We start from the raw sequence: 21,893 nt of genomic DNA, 5'->3' as shown, positions 1-21,893 counted from the left end.
CAAAAACTCAAATACAATGCTGTCCCCAAACTTTGTATCTACAAATGTGTAATCTAACAAAATGGGGTGTGAAGGAACTACTTCATAACAGGAAGGTGAAAGTTTTGTCTTAATCTGTCATTATGTGGCAATTACACCTGCCATCAGCCAATTGCGTGGATAATGTAAACATCAACACTAATGTCACATGACAAAGAGGCTCGAGGTAGCAAATATCTTAAGAACGTAAGACAAAAGCAGGTATGGGCTATTCAGTGCCTCAAGCCTGCTACCCCATTAAATATGATCATGGCTGATCTCATCTTGCCCTATCTCCATCTTCCTGCCAGCTCCCCATAACCCTTATCCAACTACTAATTAAAAACCTACCTTCTTCTTAAAATGTGTTTAAATGCTCTGGTGTCCACTACATTCTGGTGTAGAGAATTCCACAGATTTACAATCCTTCGAATAAAGTAATACCTCATCATTCTGTTTTAAATCTGCCACCTCTTAGAACAATTCAGAGGGCTGAGAAGGAATACATTTCACACCAAGAAAAGGAACTGCCTTTGAAATGTCATATCAGTCAGAGAAGTTGAGCTTTCCTTGTACCTCAAATTTGCAATTTTGACTACCAAGGCTTGGGTACAACTTTCAACTGGGAAAGCCAAAAACCTACTACTGGTTGGTGCACTATTCTGAATTTATCACCAGACACTTCTGGCCTCCATTTTTTTGCAAAATAATTTTCAGGCCAGCAAAAGGATCATCAGCTTTCTTGAAGGAACAGAGTAATATTGCCTTTTGAGACTAAGTAATCAAAGCGCACATTACACCTTTAGAAATCATCCTGGTTCGAACTTGAACAAATGCTTGATAGTTAAACTGTTGACTGTTGCATTCTCCATGATAATGTCTCTAATAAAGTCCACTTGCCAACTGATCAACATTCTCTTCTTATGGACTATAAATTATTGTTCCCTTCCTGTTGGTTTATCTTGCCTAGCTGTCTGATGAGTGAAAGGCAAAAAGCTTTGACAGTATGTCTCATTTTTCAGCAATTCTCAAGTCCTGTACGACCAAATGACTACTTAAGAGTATATCTTGTTGCAGTCAGTCAAGAAATAAGAAAAAAAGAGAAAAAAAAATCCCATATTTTCCTCTGTCCGCAACAGTGGGAAAACGTTTCTTGTTAAAGGAATAATATTCAGATACATTCTAATAAACAATCACTGAACAAAAATTGATGACATCCAAGCAATTATCTTGTTTGAACTTAAGGCAATGTTTGTTAAGATCGTACGTTAGCATAATGGGTCACTAAGTAGGAAATCAGGGAGAAGTAACTGACCTGAGAACATGCTCATGTCCTCTTAGCAACTAAAGGATTAGCATGAGGCGTCCAAACTGCTGCCACAAAATGGCCTTGAACTGTCAATACCCCAGCACCCGGCCATCTTACTCTGATAAGAAATGACCAGCTTTAACTTGAGGATTGGAAAACAGTAGAGACAAAAAAGAGCTTGCATTTATCTCACACCTCAGCATATCCTCAGAATATAACCGAGTTAATGGAATAAATTTTAATCTCTTATTACTCCACACCAGTTTTAAGATCAGTAAAAGTGAGAGCTAGCAATGCTAAAAATAACTTTTGATACACTTATAGATGGGTGAAATGTTCAAAAGCCTAAAAAAATGACTAATACTTGCAAAATTATGTAATAGGCAAAGTTTAAATGAAGAAATATATTACAGTGCAAAACATATAGATCCTTGACAAGTATCCAAAATAAGGACAAGGGTAAAGATTAAACAATAATCTGTTCTGACACTACATGTCTATAACAGAAAAAGAACCGCAGACCAACATACAAACCACATAAAAGTCTTCCTGAAAGGTTATTGAGATAGTTGAACTGGGATAAAATGCTAGTTTTACATAAGCATTTTAGAAGATTAAGTCTGAAAGGATTTCACAAATTTATAAATGTATAACATTCTGAACACAATCATTTTACTGAGCATGCAGAACCAGACAATAATCTTGCTGGCATTTTTTAAAGAAACTATTAGATACTTTCATAGTGCAGGAATTCTTTTACATTTTGTCCCAGTTTTTACAGCTACACAATTGATACGAGCAGTGAAGAAACACCAGCAAAAGCCATTTCTGCATTATTTTTCCTCTAACCTTAAAAAAGCTAAAATGTCTATCATAAATTAATGAGGTAACTAGGTGATTCAAATCTTACATTTCATACCATCTACTAATAAGACTGAAGCCTGAAAAAGTAAATGGCAAACAGAATATAGAAAAGGAGAATAGAGGGATACATTGACTCTGGATAAACACAACCTGATCCAGCACAGAATTCCAAAATACCAAACTACTTTGCAGTCACTCCATTACACACAATCTGATCCAACCATAACATTTAAAAATAAATCTTGGTCCAAGCATAAAATGCCACTATTAACCATGTTTTTAATACCACACTACACATAGTGAAAGAACTACTAAATTTCACTAAGAGACAGTAGCACAATTTAGAATCTAATCACTTATGTAAAAGTGTTGTTTAGACTGAATTACTGAATGAATTCACTGTACACAAACTTTAAAACATTACCTTGTGGTTTTTTAATGAATGGTTAAATTGGCTGCACCAACAGTTTTCAAATATTTGCAAATTGGCTATTTTTATCTACAGTTTATGGAAATCCTGATTTAAACATAATCTTTATTCAAGCATAACATTTCTTGGCAAAGCAATTTTGTGTTTATAATGTCTTGATCCACTCTTTATACAAGGGAGGAAAAGCTTCCAAACTCTCAAAAAGCAAAATCACAAGTAGCAATATTGTATTGAGCACACCACATTTAATATTCCGTTGTTTCCCCATATGCATTCTGTTTATATCACAGGTAACGTTTAACATGAAGATAATCTCTATGTTACTGTTTCTTACAGGAGTTTTTTCAGCATGGAATTCATTCCCTGGTGTGTCAAGAGGTTTGATCATATCTTTATTTCAGGACTTCAGTCTGTTCCCAGCAAGTTTAAAATTAAAATAATAGTCCAATGTCTAAGTATAATAAGTCTTTTTTAGAAATACAAGTTAAAAAATATCCATATGTACTAAGTGCAAGAAAAAGCACCTGAATCTCCACAGTCCACATGGTTACTTGGATCAGCTGTTTCTCAACTGAATCTAATGGTATAACCAAACTGCATTTGTCTTTTTTGACAAACATGGTAGAAGCCATTTTCCCTAAAGGTCCATTTCTGGAGTGGGATTATACTCCAGCTGACATCTGCCACCACATTTTTTTTGCCCACTGATTCTAGGAAATCAATGCAACTTTATGATTAATAGATCAAAATCTAATTTCCAAGGTATCCACACAGTCTGTTTAGCCTGAGGAAAACAGGCCATTCTTTCACTGCACTGTTGAATTCCAGAGGGCATGGTTGGTGATACAGTGTGTTTAAGAATTAGACCATTGCCACCCCCAATTTTTTGAGTTTTCAGGCTTGTAAATGTCCTGTCCAGATCATATAGAATTGTAATAGGTAGATACAAGAAGCATAATGCATTGAGAAGCTGTTCCAAGTGTCCATCAACATAGACTTTAATGCAACTGAACCCCTATTTCAAACTTACCTAGGAGACAAAAAAATTAGAAAAATTCTGTGCCAGCATTCTGAGCAGGGCAACCATCAAGAGAATTGAATCCAGATCTAAAATCTTGGCAAGACTATCTCCTGATCTAATGCTAAAAGTAGCTTTGGTTATGCAAAAGCATTAAGCAGAAATTAATGGGATGCCTCTCCAATAGGCTCACAAGTGCAGGGGTCAACCACCGCCCCCCCCCCCCCCCCCCCCCCCAACAACTCTTTCCCCCATAAGGCCAGCCAGCCCTCTCCAACAATTGTTTTCATAGCATGTTTTTCAACTGTGTCAGTTCATCAACTTGAAAAATGGTGGTGCTGAGGTGTTATTACCAGACCAGCCTGGAGCTCCCACCCACAACTATGACCTTTAAAATCCCTCCCCTCACACTGGAGGATCATCATTCTCAGGTTCCCTTCCTCCAATTACTCCTCCTTCACTGCTAATCCTTGATCACATTATTAGTGTTCTCCCCTCTAAGCCTTTTGACTTTGATGCTCCGATGTCCTTTGTAGACCTGACCCCTCCTGACTTTGTGGCCCACTGTACTGTGGCTTACGGAAATCACTCCCCTTTACATTAAACCTCTGCTTTGAGAAACCCCTCTTACATCACCGGTTTCCCATCTAAATGTTTCAAATGCCTCCCCTGATTGCGATCCATACCATCTGTGGCCTGGTATCAAGACACCATCCCCAGGGCTGATGTGTGTGAGGGACTGACTATGCCCTATGCACTAGACTAGGAACTATATACATGATGAATAGGACCTCTCCCTCAACTGGGACCAAGCACAGCCCTCCAAGTTATTGCACAACTGTCCACAACTGTCTTTGCTTTGTCACCCTATTTCCCCTTCCCGTCAGTATGTGCTCCCTCCCCCAGTCACCCCTGCCTAACTTCCCGCTCCCCCACCCATCTTGTAATCGGCCCTGCCCAACTCCCCTCCCTCCCCCAGTCAAGTCTTTGCCTCCAGTTTCCTCCATCCCGCCCCACCTTACTGTTAGTTTCATTTACATGGTAAGCCTTAGCTCTAATCCCCACCTTGAATTCCTGCTGGTCTTGCCTGCACAGCTTCATTGTGGAAAATGATAGCAGCCACGAAGATGGCACAATGAAAGATAAACAAAGATTATGCAAGGTTATGAGTGAAGAGGTATTCACCAGGTGCAAGTCATTTATATTTGGTTGTCATTCACACTAATCCAATTAGTCATTGGTGTGGCCATTTGATCTATGCAGGCGTGGAAAGGGGTGGGGGGTAATTCTACTAAGCTGCCTCGAGCAATTATGGCAAGGCAGGCTACCTGGCCTACCACTGGAAAATAGGAGAAGCAAGCATTTCAGCCCATCAAATCTGCTTTGCTATTCAATATGATCACGGCTGATCACCCATTTCAATGTTTTTTTCGTCTCACACTATCGCCACATCCCTTTTGTCATTGACAAATTTCTAAAAAAAATGTTTTAAATATACTCAATAACTGAGCTGCCACAGCCCTCTAGGTTAAAGTATTCTAAAGATTCACAAACCTCCGAGTAAAGAAGTTTCTTCTCATCTCAGTCCTCAGTGGCTTCCCCCTTATTTTGTTATTGTGTCCCGTAGTTCAATACTCTCCAAACAGGGGAAACATCTTACCAGCACTAAATCTGTCTATCCTTTAAGTACTTTACAGATTTCAAAATGGTCATCTCTCATTCTTTGAAACTCTGAAGAATACAGACCATTACCCCAATCTGTCTTTTAGGCTAGTCCCGACACCTGGGAATAAGTCTGGTGAACTTTAGCTGCACCCTCTCAATGACAAGAATATCCTTCCAAAGGGAAGGGGTCCAAAACTGCACACACTACTCCAGGTACAGTCCAACCAAGCAAGACTATTTACAATCAAAGACTTCAATATTCATGTATACAAATCTTCTTGCGATAAAGACTAGCCAAGCATTAGCTTTCCTCATTGTTTGCTGCTCCTGCATGTTAGCTTTCAGTGATTTATTGATAAGGACACCCAGGTCTCTTTGTATATCTACACCTTCTAATATCTCACCATTTAGGAAATACTCTGGACATCTGTCCCTCCAGCTAAAGTGGATAACCTCACATTTTACCACACAATATTTCATCTTCATGTTCTTGCCCACTCACCAAGTCTGTTAGAATTGTTCCCATATCTGCAGGATACTGGAATTTGATCCGAGGGGGTGGGGGATGTGATTCGACTGAGCTGCCTTTTTGATGAGTATTAATGATATTCAAATGCAGTTCCACTATCTCCTCTTTCAACAGTGGGATGTAGAATATCAAGTTCTGGGACTTATCAACCTTCAGTCCCGTTCATGTCTTCAATATAACCTTCTTACTTATCAATTTCCTTTAATTCCTCATTCTTCCCTGTCCCTTGGATCTCTAATTCTGGAAAATTTCTTGTATGTTCATCAGTGAAGACATAGGTACGAAGTAATTGAACTTCTCTGCCATTTCTCTATTTCCCCATTATAGATTCTCCTGAATCCGCCTATAAATGAACGTCCCCATTCGTCTTAACTAAACATTTCCTTTCTAAACAGCTATTACAGTCATTTTTGTTTGCTAGTTTATTCTATTCTCCCTTGATCAGTTTCTTGGTTCTCCTTTGCTGTATTCTACAAAACTGCCGATCCTTAGGCTTACTGCTATTTCTGGCAGCATGCCTTTTTAAAAAAATTTTTAACATCCTTTGTTACCCATTGATGACAGACATTTCCTTCTGGGTTTGTGTGCTTTGAAGCAAATAGTAGTACGTAATAATCCTTTAAAAGACTATCCACTGCATGCATCTTCCCAATCTACTTCATACAATGTGCCCTTCATAATCTCTAATTCAAATTAAACACTCCAGCTTCAGACTGAACTGCCTCACTTTTAAACAGAATGTAAAATTTTATCATATTATGGTCTTTCATCCATAAATGTTCTTTTAAAAGGACTAATCAACCCTTTCTGGATACGAGATCTAAAAAAGCCTGTTCTCCAGTCAGTTTCTCAACATAATGCTCTGAAAAATCATCACCAACTATTATGACCAAGACAGATGTTAATCACTGCGCAATCAAATCCCAGAGGGAAACTACTTGCCAATGTGAGTCAGTGTTAACTCACCACCATCTTCGAGGCCAAATAAGAATGGGTAACAAAAGGTGGCGTTGTCAGTGATAAAACAACATGGTAACATCTGGTATGTTATTAAAGTTCACTTCGTGTGTAAAAAGCACTGCCATAGTCTTTTGCTTCTACATTAAGGAAAACCCCAAGGTGTGCAACAAGTATGTGAATAGCAAGAGGATAAGACGTGAAAGAATAGGACCTACCAAGAGTGATGGTGGGAAAGTATGGAACCGGAAGAAATAGCAGAGGTCCTTAATGAATACTTTACTTCAGTATTCACTACGGAAAAGGTGGTTGTAGTGCAGGCTTGCAGCGGACTGAAAAGCTTGAGCACGTAGATATTAAGAAAGAGGATGTGTTGGAGCTTTTGAAAAGCATCAAGTTAGATAAGTTGCCAGGACTGGATGGGATGTAGCCCAGGCTACTGGGGGAGGAGACTGCTGAGCTTCTGGCGATGATCTCTGCATCATCAATGGAGACGGGAGAGCTTCCGGAGGATTGCGGACGTTGTTCCTTTATTCAAGAAAGGGAGTAGAGACAGCCCTGGAAATTACAGACCAGTGAGTCTAACCTCAGTGGTTGGTAAGTTGATGGAGAAGATCCTGAGAGGCAGGATTTATGAACATTTGGAGAGGTATAATATGATAAGAATAGTCAGCATGGCGTTGTCAAAGGCAGATCATGCCTTACGAGCCTGACTGAATTTTTTGAGGATGTGACTAAACACATTGATGAAAGAGCAGTAGATGTAATATATATGGACTTCAGCAAGGCATTTGATAAAATGCCTCATGCAAGGCTTATTGAGAAAGTGAGGGGGCATGGGATCCAAGGGGACATTGCTTTGTGGATCCAGAACTGGTTTGCCCACAGAAGGCAAAGAGAGGTTCTAGATGGGTCATATTCTGCATGGAGGTCAGTCACCAGAGGAGTGCCCCAGGGATCTGTTCTGGGACCCTTACTCTATGATTTTTATAAATGACCTGGATGCAGAAGTGGAGGGATGGGTTGGTAAGTTTGCTGATGACACAAAGGTTGGAGGCGTTAGTAATCACAGAAACCCTACAGTACAGAAAGAGGACATTTGACCCATCAAGTCTGCACGGACCACAATCCCACCCAGGCCCTACCCCCATATCTCTACATATTTTACCCAATAATCCCGCTAACCTACACATCTCAGGACACTAAAGGGCAATGTAAGCATGGTCAATTAACCTGACCTGCACATCTTTGGACTGTGGGAGGAAATTGGAGCACCTGGAGGAAACCCATGCAGACACAAGGAGGATGTTCAAACTCCACACAGACAGTGACCCAAGGCAGGAATCGAACCCAGGTCCCTGAAGCTGTGAAGTAGCAGTGCTAACCACTGTGCTACCGTGCCACCCAAAGTTTGTTGTGGATAGTGTGTAGGGATGTCAGAAGTTGCAGCGAGACATTGATAGGATGCAAGGCCGGAAGGAGAAGTGGCAAATAGAGTTCAACCCAGATAAATGTGAAGTGGTTCATTTTGGCAGGTCAAATAGGATGGCAGAATATTATATTAATGGTAGGACTCTTGGCAGTGTGGGAGATCAGAAGGATCTTAGGGTCCGAATTCATAGGATGCTTAAAGCAGCTGCGCAGGTTGAAGCTGTGGTTAAGGCGGCATACCAAAATTGGTGGAAAGGCAAATTGTGCGGAGGGTGGGGAGAGTCTACAGAAGGATCTAGATAGGCTGGGCGAATGGGCCAGGAAATGGCAAATGGAATTTAATGTTGGTAAGTGCGAGGTGGTCCACTTTGGTAGGAATAATGGTAGGAAGGATTATTACTTACGTGGAGAAAAACTGCAGCAGGCGACGGTGCAGAGGGACCTCGGGGTCCTTGTGCATGAGTCGCAAAAACCCAGCTTGCAGGTGCAGCAGGTGGTCAGGAAGGCAAATGGGATGCTGGCCTTCATCGCGAGGGGGATTGAATATAAAAGTAGGGAGGTCTTGCTGCGGCTGTATAGGGCATTGGTGAGGCCGCAGCTGGAGTACTGTGTGCAGTTTTGGGCGCCGTACTTACGCAAGGATATTTTAGCCTTGGAGGGAGTGCAGAGGAGGTTTACTAGGCTGATGCCGGAGTTGAGGGGGTTGAGCTATGAGGAGAGGCTGAATAAATTAGGCTTGTACTCGTTAGAGTTTAGAAGAATGAGGGGAGATCTCATTGAGACGTATAAGATGATGAATGGGATGGATAGGATAGAGGTGGAGAGACTCTTCCCGCTCAGAAAGGATAGTAGGACTAGGGGGCATAGCCTCAAGATAAAGGGGGGGGGGGGGGGCGGTTTAGAACAGAGTTGAGGAGGAACTTCTTCACTCAAAGGGTGGTGAATCTCTGGAATTCTCTGCCCATTGAAGTGGTGGAGGCCGCCTCGCTAAATATTTTTAAGACGCGGGTTGATGGGTTTCTGATGAGAGGGGGGATTAGGGGTTATGGGGAGAGGGCGGGAATGTGGAACTGAGCCACGACAGATCAGCCATGATCTTACTGAATGGCGGGGCAGGCTCGAAGGGCTAGTTGGCCTACTCCTGCTCCTATTTCTTATGTTCTTATGACCTTCATCAATCGAGGAATTGAGTTTAGGAGTCAAGAGATAATGTTGCAGCTATATAGGGCCCTGGTCAGACCTCACTTGAAGTACTGTGCTCAGTCCTGGTTGCCTCATGACAGGAAGGATATGGAAGCCATAGAAAGGGTGCAGAGGAGATTTACGAGGATGTTGCCTGGATTGGGGAGCATGCTTTATGAAGATAGGTTGAGGGAGCTTGGGCTTTTCTCCTTGGAGAGACGAAGGATGAGGGATGACCTGATAGAGGTGTATAAGATGTTGAGAGGTATTGACCGAGTGGATAGTCAGAGGCTTTTTCCCAGGGCTGAAATGGCTGCCACAAGAGGACATAGGTTTAAAGTGCTGGGGAGTGGGCATAGAGGAGATGTCAGAGGTAAGTTTTTCACTCAGAGTGGTGGGTGCGTGGAATGGGCTGCTGGCAAAGGTGGTGGAGGTGGATTCGATAGGGTCTTTTAAGAGACTTTTAGGTAAGTAATGGAACTTAGTAAGATAGAGGGTTATAGGTAAGCCTAGTAATCTCTAACGTATGGACATGCTCGGCACAACTTTGTGGGCCGAAGGGCCTGTATTGTGCTGTAGTTTTTCTATGTTTCAATGTCATGTTGCGTTGTTAGTATGGATTTATCCTGAATTACATGCACCAACTGCAGTAAATGCTGATATGTTGAAGTCACTTTGGTGATTTGATACAAAATGCATTGGTCCATAATCTTGATAGATCCTATATGATACATCACAAATCTGAACATGTGTTTTTAAAGTATTTTATAAAAATACTGTTTTAGATAATCATATAACCTCAGCCAATTTCTCCATATTCCATGGTGACAAAAGATTCAGTGAAGCTCTTCTCCCTGTCCTTGCCACCACCCCCCAGTCCCCCCACACCCACCCACCGTCCCCACTCATTCAGCAGCCCCTCTTCCCAAACTCCTTCCCCTCAATCACTTATGCCCTTCTTCTCTACTTAGTTTTCTTGATCTACCCTGTTTCCTGTGTCTTTCTTTTCAGCTTTGAAGTATTACAAACTATAAATTTTAAGCATCCACCTGGATTAAAAGAATAGAGTTCTACTTACAGCAAGGAATTCTTTAAGACGATCTTCAATGCTTCCTTTATGAATAGTGAACAAGGCAGCAGCAATTTGGTTTATAGCTTTGGCCAAACAATGAATATTGTTGCAATGTCCTGTACGGTTAAATAGAAAAATTTTAAGGCGAGTGTAATTATTTAAATGATTCCTTTACATACAAAGTGTACACCACTCACTCATTTTAGCCTTCCTAATTGTTTTTGATTTGAGATGACAAGCAAGAAAGAATATCAATAGAAAATCTTCAGAAATTATTTGAAAACCAGCATGTGATATATGTTTCAAACTTTAAGCAAATGGAAAATTGGAATATATTGGAAAACAGTGATAACATTAACCATATTTTTTAGATGATTCCTACATCTGTTCCTACATCTAACTTTCCCCATTTCTAATTCCTGGTAAATTATCATTTAACGGTACTTCATGTTTTATGCATCACTTGCAAAATTTATAGGATAATTCAACAAATTGATCATTTTTGGAATTATTATAGTGCAAAATGGACCTTACTGAGATTCCTAATATTAGGGATGTTTCATGTCACTGTTCATCAAGGTCAGGTCTTTGCTCTATATAATCTGAAATAAGTCACTCAGTCAGGCTTAGGAAGTACAAGAACCAGGCCTTCTTGTGTACAGCAAATAAAATCAACATTCTCCTCCGCCCAAGTTTTGAAAGGACACTATAAAGGCAAAGAGTAATATCTACTGCTGCAGGTTAGTGCACAAAGTAACTCCAGTCTTATTTCATTTCATTATGCACCATACTGTATGTTAAAATTCTTCTGCTGAAACAAAAATTGCTGCCTCATTTTTCACCGTACTTGGTTCTGAATTAACAAATCCACTGCCTTCACCTCATACTAATGATACATCCAAATACTGAGTCATCCGCGTCTTCCTACGATTCTGTGTGTGCTGTACACAATGATACTGTTGGGGTACAATCATCATCTTGTTCACCATTTGATGTCCAAGTGACTGCCATCAAACACAGCATGAAATTATACTAGTTTATGCACGAAAATACATGGAAAAGATTTCACACTTACTGTGCTAGATTACTGTTACTTCAGACATCCTTAAGGACAGTTTGGCATAGTTAGTAAGTCTTCCTTGGGAGAGAAGGGAAAATTCCCTTTTCAGCTCATAAGATAATTAAGGTATCTAACAGGCTGGTGCTGTGTCTCAACTGCCATTCTTAAGAATATGAGGACACTGTATTATATCAGTCCGGCACATATCAGGTTAATGTGGGACTGAGTACAGTGCTGCCCACAGTGCTGTAAGAGAGCACATGACCTGCACCCAAGGTCAGTGTGGTGTTAACAAAGAACAAAGAAAATTACAGGAATAGGTCCTTCAGCTCTCCAAGCCTGCACCAACCATGCTACCCAACTTAACTAAAACCCCCTACCCTTCCGGGGACCATATCCCTTTATTCCATTTCATTCGTGTACTTGTCAAGACGCACCTTAAAAGTCACTACCGCATCCGCTTCCACTACCTCCTCCCGCAACGAGTTCCAGGCACCCCATTCTGTGTAAAAAATCTGCCTTGTATATCTCTTATAAACTTATGCCCCCTAGTAATTGACTCTTCCACCCTGGGGAAAAAACTTCTGATTACCTACTCTGTCCATGCCCCTCATAATCTTGTAGACTTCTGTCAGGTCTCCCCTCAACCTCTATCGCTCCAGTGAGAACAGACCAAGTTTCTCCTACCTCTCCTCATAGCTAATGCCCTATATACCAGGCAACATCCTGGTATATCTTTTCTGTACCCTCTCCAAAGTCTCCACATCCTTCCGGTAGTGTGGCGACCAGAACTGAACACTATATTCCAAGTGCACTATAACTATAAAGCTGCAACACGACTTGCCAATTTTTAAACTCAATACCCGGCTGATGAAGGCAAGCATGCCGTATGCCTTCTTGACTACCTTCCTTCTCCACGTGCACTGTCACTTTGTGACCTGTGTACCTGTAAACCTGATCCCTTTGCTTATCAATACTCTTAAGGGTTCCGCCATTTACTGTATATTTCCTATCTGTATTAGGCCTTCCAAAACGCATTACCTCACATCGGTCTGGATTAAACGCCATCTGCCGTCTCTCCACCCAAGTCTCCAACTGATCTATATTCTGCTGTATTCTCTGACAGTCCTCATCACTATCCACAAATCCACCAATCTTTATGTCGTCAGTAAACCTAATCAATCCAGTTACAGTTTCCTCCAAATCATTTATATTACAAACAGAAAATTTGCCAGCACTGACGCCTGAGGACCACCACTTGTCACAGCCTTCCATTCAGAAATGCACCCTTCCACTAATATCCTCAGTCTTCTTTGACCAAACCACTTTGCCAGCTCATCTCTGATCCCATGCGACTTCAACTTCTACACCAGTCTGCCATGAGAGACCTTGTCAAAGGCCTCACTGAAATCCATGTCGACAACACTCACTACCCTAATCTCATCAATCATCTTTGTCACTTCCTTGAAAAACTCGATCATGTCCTTGAGACACAACCTCCCCTTCACAAAACTATGCTGCCTATCAGTAATACGTCCACTTATTTCCAAGTGGGAACAAAGCCTTGGACAGAGTTGTGTGCACCAGCAGGTATGGAGAGTTCCAATCTTGTACCCTTTAGTGTATATTTGTATGCAGCTGTAAAAATTAATAAGGACTTACAGTTAGCCTACGCATGGAGAGAAAACATTTTTTCAGGCCTACCAAACTGTAACCAACACCTCAGGACATGGGGGCAGCTTGTGGGAAAACTCAAAACCTCGCAGAAAATGCAGGAAAAACTAAAATGCTAGAAGACTGAGAAAACAAATTCAGTAAAGCAATATGATCTAAAAAAAACTTCAGGGAAGAGGAAAAGTTGGCAAGAAATATTCCAGAAAAAGGCTTGGGAGCTAGAGGCAAAAATTTTAAACTCCTTACTGCAGCTGAAGACTCCAATGAATCTTCTTTGGAAGACAAGCTTCTAATTGCAGAGTAAAGAGTCAGCAGATCTAGCAGGGATAAGCTAAATCTTTTACAACTCTAGGCAAGTCTTGAGAGATTTTTGAATAATTCAGTCAGAATTAGCATTGCTGAAATCCAATCCCCCAAAATGCCACCTGAACACTGTCCAAACTTGTTCCAAAATGGGAAACATAATTAAATAATCCGCGAGAATTGCAACTGCTAAACTCAGCTGCAAGAAATTTTGTAGATGATTCTGTTGGGTTGGCTTCAATACAGAAAGTACAAAATTTAACTACAGATCAGAACTCCACACTTCCAAGTCAATTCAGAAATATCCAAGGCCCAGATCAATCGCATAATTCGAAGATTCCCAAGGCACAGCATTTCTTCAGATTTAATAAAAAAAGTTAGAAGCAAAACAGGTTAACTCTTTACTTGGTAGGCCCACCTATGGACATTATTGTAAAGTAGGGAATCAGTCTGCTAAATTTGAAATACTAAAATCTTTTGATGCTTAATTCAATCTAAAAAGTAATAAATAATCGAATTAACTAAATTAGCAAGTCCAGCGATGAGGAAAATTTTCAGTTCATTCATCAACAGTCTGTACAAGATAGCAGAATGTTGTGAATATGGACATTTAATATCTGAATTCAGATACAGGACAGTGGTAGAAGTAGCAGATGATGCACCATCTGACTTCATGCAAGCAAAAAGTGATCTAACCCTGGAAAATGCAATCTAGATTATTAGGTAGTCAAAACTCTATGACCAGAATAATTTTAAGTTGAGAAAATAAACCAAAGGTGCAGGGGCCAATCCACAATTCAGCTGGTGAAGGAAAGATACGGTGATACTGCAGGTGAGGGAACTCAATACCTAAACTGGCCAGCATGTTCATGCCAATGCTGTGGAGCAGAGTGTCCCCACATACAAGTTCAAAATCCTGTATTTTAGCCCAATGCTTTCACTGTAACAGGATTGGACACTCTGGCAGAGCTGTACAAAACAAACAAATGCACAGACGACTCCAACATCATCCACAAGGTTGAGACTTCCAGTCCAGAAAAGCCAGGCTCGTTGGGCGAGGTTGAAGGTTTTAGTTTCTCATTTTGGAATGTGGACATTTTAGTCAATGGGCATTTAACAAAGCAGCCAACGTGACAGTCTTGTCGGATAAAGAAAGGGGCTGCTGAACCAGCAGCTGATAACTCCCCCATATGGGCAGGGGGGCCCAAAATTCCAAAGGAAAGGCACCCTATAGGAAAAACCGAGACACAAGAATAAAACAATCCCTTTGTCATTCACAACCAGGATTGTTCGTTGCTAAGCTGCAAAAGCTGTGTTGAACTTAACCTGTTACAGATGATTTACTAGGTCAGTGGTAAGGGCCTGGCTCCAAGTACGAATGTGAGTTCCTGAAATTCTTCACAGGACTGGAGCAGATGAAAAACGTACCCAAGATCTCATGGAGAGGAAGCTAAACTCTTGTGCCTATTCACACCACCTCAGATTCCCCCATCCACTCATGGAACAAGCATAACAACAACTGAGTGAGATCACAAACAGGGAGTCATCTTCCCAGTCATGCAGGAAACTGCGTAGTATTCCAGGATGGTTCCATTCCCAAAAGCAAATGGTCCACATATCAACCCGATTCAGCCCAATAAAGCAAAACCCGAAGTAGTACATCTGAGTGGATGAAAGTCTGACTAAACTCGAAGAGCATGGTATTTTCATAACTGGATGGAAAGAGCAGCTTTTAGTAACTGCCTCTTGAAGCAGCGTCCAGGCTGCTGATCAGTTTCACAACTGGTCTGCATTGTTATTTCCTGAACTGTATATATCTGGTTAGCTATTGGAATTCCTCTGCAGATCAAATTTATGTGAATTTCACAATGGTGAAAAGAAATGAGGGTTTATCCAATACAATTGATGGAAATGTCAACATTGACTCTAAAAGAGAGGATTTTGGCTATTGTCCAGAGGCTAATCCGAAGTATCCCCTTTCTGACAGTACATTTCTGCTTATGGAATTAGAATGAGACAACTCCACTCCAATAAGTGTTACATGACCTGTATTGTGCATCTAAACAGAGATGCTGGCAGTTCTAATCTTTTTGGCGTGGAGTCTTCCCCCAACATGTCATAGCAATCTTTTGTATGATAAAGGTAGTAGTTTGGCAAAAGGCAATGGATGTAGTCAATTTGAAAAAATATTTCTTGACAGTTAATGCAAATTTTATAACTAACATAAGCAGAAATAAAATTTTCTGAAGGCTATTAAGCTTAACTCAAATATGCAAGCATCCAAAAGAATCTTTTCCACATTGACAAAAAAAATCAAGATGAATGAATATCAGTAACAAATACGAAAAATGTCACGTGGTTCATGGAAATTAGAGGGTGGAATAAGCGCATGATTATGACTTTACAACTAATCATCTTTACATCACCTTGAAATAATCAAATACATCTTTTGTTGAATGCCAATTTTGAAGTGAAGAAAACCAATATTATTTCAGCAGATACTCAACAACAGAATGTTATGAGGATGGCACACAGAACTTAAGTCTTTACATTAACCATTTTACCTTCAAACCCACACTGGATGATCAAGTACTTACCTTCAATAGCAGGACTGTACTGGGACATGACATTACTGGCTAGAGTTGGAAGAGATACAGCAACAAACACCATAAGGAGGCAGGCAATTTTATATTCTTCCTCTGGACTAATGTTCTCTTGAAAGAATTGAAAGAGAATATTAATTAAAACTACCACTCGTAATACATTCACAAAACAATGATTAAAAATTGCACGTTAATCACTCTTCCCTCACCCTAAGAGTACCAAAAGACTCAATTACAATAGATAGCAAAGTACACCATCAATGCAATAAAGTACCGCAGTGTCCACAGCTCTAACGAAAGGTCATCAACCTCAAACGTTCACTGTTTCATTATCCACAAATGCGGTAAAATTTGTGGAGTATTTCCAGCATTTTCATTATATATGATATATATTTCTCAGTATGAGATATGTAAATGTAGGATGCTACTCCAATGTTCAGGTGAAGAGTGTACAGCTAGCATGGTATGGCTCACTAAAATGATATAATAAAACACTGATGGAAAAGGCACTGAAGTAGGAATTCAGATTTCAAGTGAGGAGAACACAGACAGAAATGAGTACGTACATCTCTAATAGGTGTCTGCAGAGGACTCGAACTACTTTAGAACTCTAAGTAGTGCTTGTGCGCTTCTTTGCGTATGACCTGAGGTCCAATAAGTTACAAATTTTTCTCCCGATATTAAGGAATAAATATCTGGGGAGTCTGTCTGTTCTAAAGGATGGAATTCAATTGGCAACTTGTATCAGTAAAAGTACATCATTTTACTATTTTCAATTTTGCACAACTATTGAGCTTCTTTGTGGGGAGAGCGATGGAAAGGTCAATAATTATGGACCGAAATGGAAAATTTCTCCATTGCAGATTTGTCAAAAGCACCCACTGTCCTGATAACAGGAAGTCAGAGGTTTGTTTAAAATTTAATTAAGTATAACTTACTGAGGTTGTAAGTAAATATTTATGGGCACACTGATACCCAGACAATTTTCAGCTCGTCTAACAGACAGAAATCGAAGTGTGAATCAAATTGAAGAGCATCAAAATTGAATGGATCTTTTCCCACAACGAGCACTGAGTTATGGATCGACAGCTTCCAAAACTATTATGGTATCACCAACTGCAGAGTAAATTCCTATACTGCCAAAACAATATTGAAAGGGAGGATTTTCTCTATGCTCAAAAAGAATGAATTAATGATTTCACAACACCTAGTGGATGGAAAAACTTCACACAATAAACCTCAAATCTACTTTCAGAGTACCAACTTTACTGCATCGCTGAGTTTCTCCAATTCACACATCATTCATCTTTATGAGACTGCCGTTTTTCTGTCAAGTTGTGGGCAGTAAATACGCAGAGAAAGCTTTAATTTCAACAGCCTGATCTATTTAAAGCCCAGATTTGAACAAAGAACAACACAGCACAGGAAACAGGCCCTTCGGCCCTACAAGTCGACGCCGCCCATTTTAACAGTGAGCGCCTCATTCCAATCCTCCTTCTACCTACGACTTTTGTCTACATCTCATGGACTCCACAATAAAGGGGTGCAAATTTAGAGAATTATACGTGCGCCAGATTAAGGGAGATCCAATTTAGGGACAATTTATTAACACCAATCAGCCAAAAAGCATGTTTTTGGGGTGTGGGAGGAAACCGGAGCACCCAGAGAAAACCCACGCAAGCACGGAGAGAATGTGCAAACTCCCACAGACACCGACCCAAGTTGGAGATCCGACCGGGGTCCCTGTAACTGCACAGCAAACAGTGATAGTCACTGAGCTGTCGTGTTGCCCGTCAATTAGTCCAGTTTAAGCGTACACTGAAGTAAAACAACAGTATGCTATTTCATTGGACCATCCAGTGCTTCACTTCTTTTGATTTTAATTAACTTAAACACGTGCACTTGTGTAAGCTGAGGGTCAAAGACTGTGTGATATCCACACTTTGCCTCAAAAGCGGTAATGATAAATCTCCATTTCACTTACAGCTTCAGTGTGGGGGGAAAAAAATGCTTGAGTCAATTTTTCACTGTTACTTATTGGCAGGAAAAGGTTGGATGAAGCCAACTTGTTGGGGCGTTCCAGGTAGCTATGCTGAAGGGCACCGAGGATCAGGGCAACGTTGGGTGCATGTACACTGGTCCCTTAAGGTAGTAGGACAGGTGGACAAAGTGGTTAAGAAAGCATATGGTATACTTGCCTTTATTTGCAAAGGTATAGAGTTTAAGAGCAGGGAGGTCATTCTGGGACTGTTGGTTAGATCACTGTTGGGATATTGAGTGCAATTTTGGAATCATAGGAAGGATGAGATAGCATTCGAAAGGGTGCAGAGGAAGTTTACCAGGATGTTGCCTGAGCTGCAGAGTTTTATTTATGGAGAGAAATTGGATAGACTGGGGTTGTTTTCCTTGGAGCAGAGGAGACTGAGGAGAAACATGATTGTGATGTATAAAATTACGAGGGGCATAGATATAGACAGGCAGAGACTTTTCCCCTTGTGGAGAGATCAAGACTAGGAGGCATAGGTATAAGATAGAACGGGGCCAGCAGTTTAGAGAGGATGAGAGAAAAACTTTTCCACCCAAATGGTGGAGAGATTCTGGAACCCACTGGCTGAAAGGGTGGTGAAGGCAGAGATCCTCAGAAGTATTTTGATGTGCAATTGTGACACCAAGGCATGCAAGGCTATGGGGTGAATGCTGGAAAATGGAACTGCAATAAGTTAAGAAGAACATAAGAAATAGGAGTAGGCCATCTAGCCCTTTGAGCCTGCCCTGCCATTCAATAAGATCATGGCTGATCTGAAGTGGCTCAGTCCCACTTTCCCGCTTTCTCCCCATAACCCTTAATCCTCTTGCCTACCAAAAACCTATCTGCCCGCGTCTTAAATATATTTAGCGAGGTAGCCTCCACCACTTCAACGGGCAGAGAATTCCAGAGATTCACCACCCTTTGAGTGAAGAAATTCCTCCTCAACTCCGTTCTAAACTGCCACCCACCATCCGCCCCCCCCATCTTGAGGCTGTGCCCTCTAGTCCTGCTGTCCTTTCTGAGCGGGAAGAACCTCTCCACCTCTACCCTATCCATCCCTTTCATCATCTTATACGTCTCAATAAGATCCCCCCTCATCCTTCTAAACTCTAATGAGTACAAGCCCAGTCTATTCAACCTCTCTTCATAGCTCAACCCCCTCAACTCCGGTATCAGCCTAGTGAACCTCCTCTGCACTCCCTCCAAAGCCAAAATATCCTTGCGCAAGTGCAGCGACCAAAACTGCACACAGTACTCCAGCTGCGGCCTCACCAGTGCCCTGTACAGTTGCAGCAAGACCTCCCTACCTTTATATTCAATCCCCCTCTCTATGAAGGCCAGCATCCCATTTGCCTTCCTGACCACCTGCTGCACCTGTAGGCTGGGTTTTTGCGACTCATGCACAAGGACCCCCAGGTCCCTCTGCACCGTAGCATGCTGCAGCTTTTCGCCCTGTAAGTAGTAGTCCTTCCTACTATTATTCCTACCAAAGTGGATAACCTCACACTTGCCAACATTGTATTCCATCTGCCAGGTCCTCGCCCACTCGCTCAGCCTATCAGATCCCTCTGCAGACTTTCTACACCCTCATCTTTGTGTCATCAACAAATTTCGACACCTTACACTTGGCTCCCTCCTCCAGATCATCTATATAAATGGTAAATAGCTGAGGCCCCAGCACCGACCTCTGGGGCACTCCACTAGTCACCAACCACCAATCCGAATAGCACCCATTGACACCCACTCTCTGCCTCCTATTTGACAGCCAATCCCCTATCCACGCTAACACCTTACCCCCAACTCCATGCCCCCTAACCTTCTGTAACAACCTTTTGTGCGGCACCTTATCAAACACCTTCTGAAAGTCGAGAAACACCACATCCACCAGTTCCCCTCTATCCACCGCACTAGACACATCCTCATAGAATTCCAATAAATTTGTCAGACACGACTTCCCCTTAACGAATCCATGCTGTGTCTGCTCTATCAAACAATTCTTCTCAAGATGCCTCGCTATTTCCTCTTTCATGGCGGATTCAAGCATTTTTCCCACAACAGATGTTAAACTAACCAGCCTGTAATTCCCTGCCTTTTGCCTGCTACCCTTTTTAAACAGCGGCGTAACATTAGCCGTTTTCCAATCTTCCGGCACTTCCCCGGGGGGATCTTATAGAGACATATAAGATAATGAAGGGGATGGATAGGGTAGAGGTAGAGAGATTCTTTCCGCTTAGAAAGGATAGCAGGACTAGAGGACACAGCCTCAAGATAAGGGGGAGGCAGTTTAGATCAGAGTTTAGGAGGAACTTCTTCACACAAAGGGTGGTGAATCTCTGGAATTCTCTGCCTGTTGAAGTGGTGGAGGCTACCTCGCTAAATATACTTAAATATATTTAGGTAGATAGGTTTCTGATAGACAGGGGAATTAAGGGTTATGGGGAGAAAGCGGGAACGTGGAACTGATCCCCTTCAGATCAGCCATGATCTTATTGAATGGCGGGGCAGGCTCGAAGGGCTAGATGGCCTACTCCTGCTCCTATTTCTTATGTTCTCAATCCTAGATGCTCTGAAAAAGATTGTGGGGGGCATTTGGAATTAAAAGATATACCAGACAAGGCAGAGGTGAAAAATTCATACAGCAAAGAACATCAGTGAACTGGTTGTGTTATCAGTCACTTTATGCTAATTTCACAAAGTTGAGGTTTGAACTCATGAATTGCTAGTGCTGTAACCACAACTACAACTGAAACTTACTGTGGTTACAGCACTAGCAATTCATGAATTCAAACCTCACCTTTGTGAAATTAGCATAGTGACTGTGATTTACTCAACATCTAGGGGACAATAGTACTCCAAAAGGAACACCCATCTCAGCTCAAAGTTTACTATGGTCATCAATAATACTTAAATGGAATGTGGTTACTTATGAGGGTTTTGTGATTTGTCATTTCCTTCTGGAAACTGAAGGATATGAAAATAGGATATTATTTCTTGCAAAGAATTGGGATAAAGTCACATGATTCTGTTACACTGAAGGCGTGTGCTGAACCTTGCAGGTTGCAAGCAACCAACATTAAGTGTCAGAATTTCCAAACTGCCAAATTCTTACAGATGAATGCAGTAGAAAAAACACATTTTCATGGTCTCTTTTCTCCCTCTCTATACTGCTTTAAATCTATAATCATCCTGCAAACTCTACACTTTGATTTCAGCCTTGTAAAAATCTGCCCCCATCTTTTCCCTGTTAAGTTGCTGGCAGTATTTTCAGCCACTTAAGCCCACCCTCTGGAATTTCTTCCCTAAAATCCTCTACCGCTCTTCCTAAAACACATCGCTTTGATCAAGCTCCTTCTAATCTTTCCTTCTTTGGTGCAGCATTTGATTTTCCTTGTGCCTCTGTGAAGGATGTTTTTCCTACTTTAGAAAGTACATTATAAATGCACAATGTTGATCCACCAGGGCTTTAAGAACCAGATGGATAAAATGTTCATGTTATCCATGGCCAAGAGACTGTAATTTGGATATTTATGGGTACAAGAATGGACTCAACTGTTAGCCACTGCATAGAGGTGTTCAACTGCCCCAGATACAATTTTCAAAAATTGTCAGAATGTCTTGAAAAAATTATATACATTTGGATTACTAAACTCTCCACCACATGCAAATACTTAGCACTAATTTACACACAATAGATAGAACATCAGCTTATTTTAAATGTGGCAGAATATCAGAGAATATCAGCAGCAGTT

General features: G+C 41.2%; 1 protein-coding gene across 4 annotated transcripts in view; it reads right to left on the bottom strand.

The window, feature by feature from the left end:
• Positions 1 to 21,893, bottom strand: part of nckap1 (NCK-associated protein 1) — a 205,519-nt gene that overhangs the window by 17,526 nt on the left and 166,100 nt on the right. For all 4 annotated transcript variants that reach the window (XM_080198863.1, XM_080198862.1, XM_080198864.1 and 1 more), the window contains 2 exons: positions 16,110 to 16,226; positions 10,482 to 10,591 (listed from right to left, as the gene is read on the bottom strand). In XM_080198863.1, coding sequence (XP_080054989.1) covers positions 10,482 to 10,591; positions 16,110 to 16,226 — 227 coding nt within the window. The remainder of the gene's footprint in view (positions 1 to 10,481; positions 10,592 to 16,109; positions 16,227 to 21,893) is intronic.

The sequence above is a fragment of the Carcharhinus amblyrhynchos genome, chromosome 11, assembly GCF_965287045.1.
Source record: "Carcharhinus amblyrhynchos chromosome 11, sCarAmb.v2.hapA, whole genome shotgun sequence".
In the NCBI taxonomy this organism is placed as follows: domain Eukaryota; kingdom Metazoa; phylum Chordata; class Chondrichthyes; order Carcharhiniformes; family Carcharhinidae; genus Carcharhinus; species Carcharhinus amblyrhynchos.
This window is presented reverse-complemented; position numbering and strand designations above follow the sequence as displayed.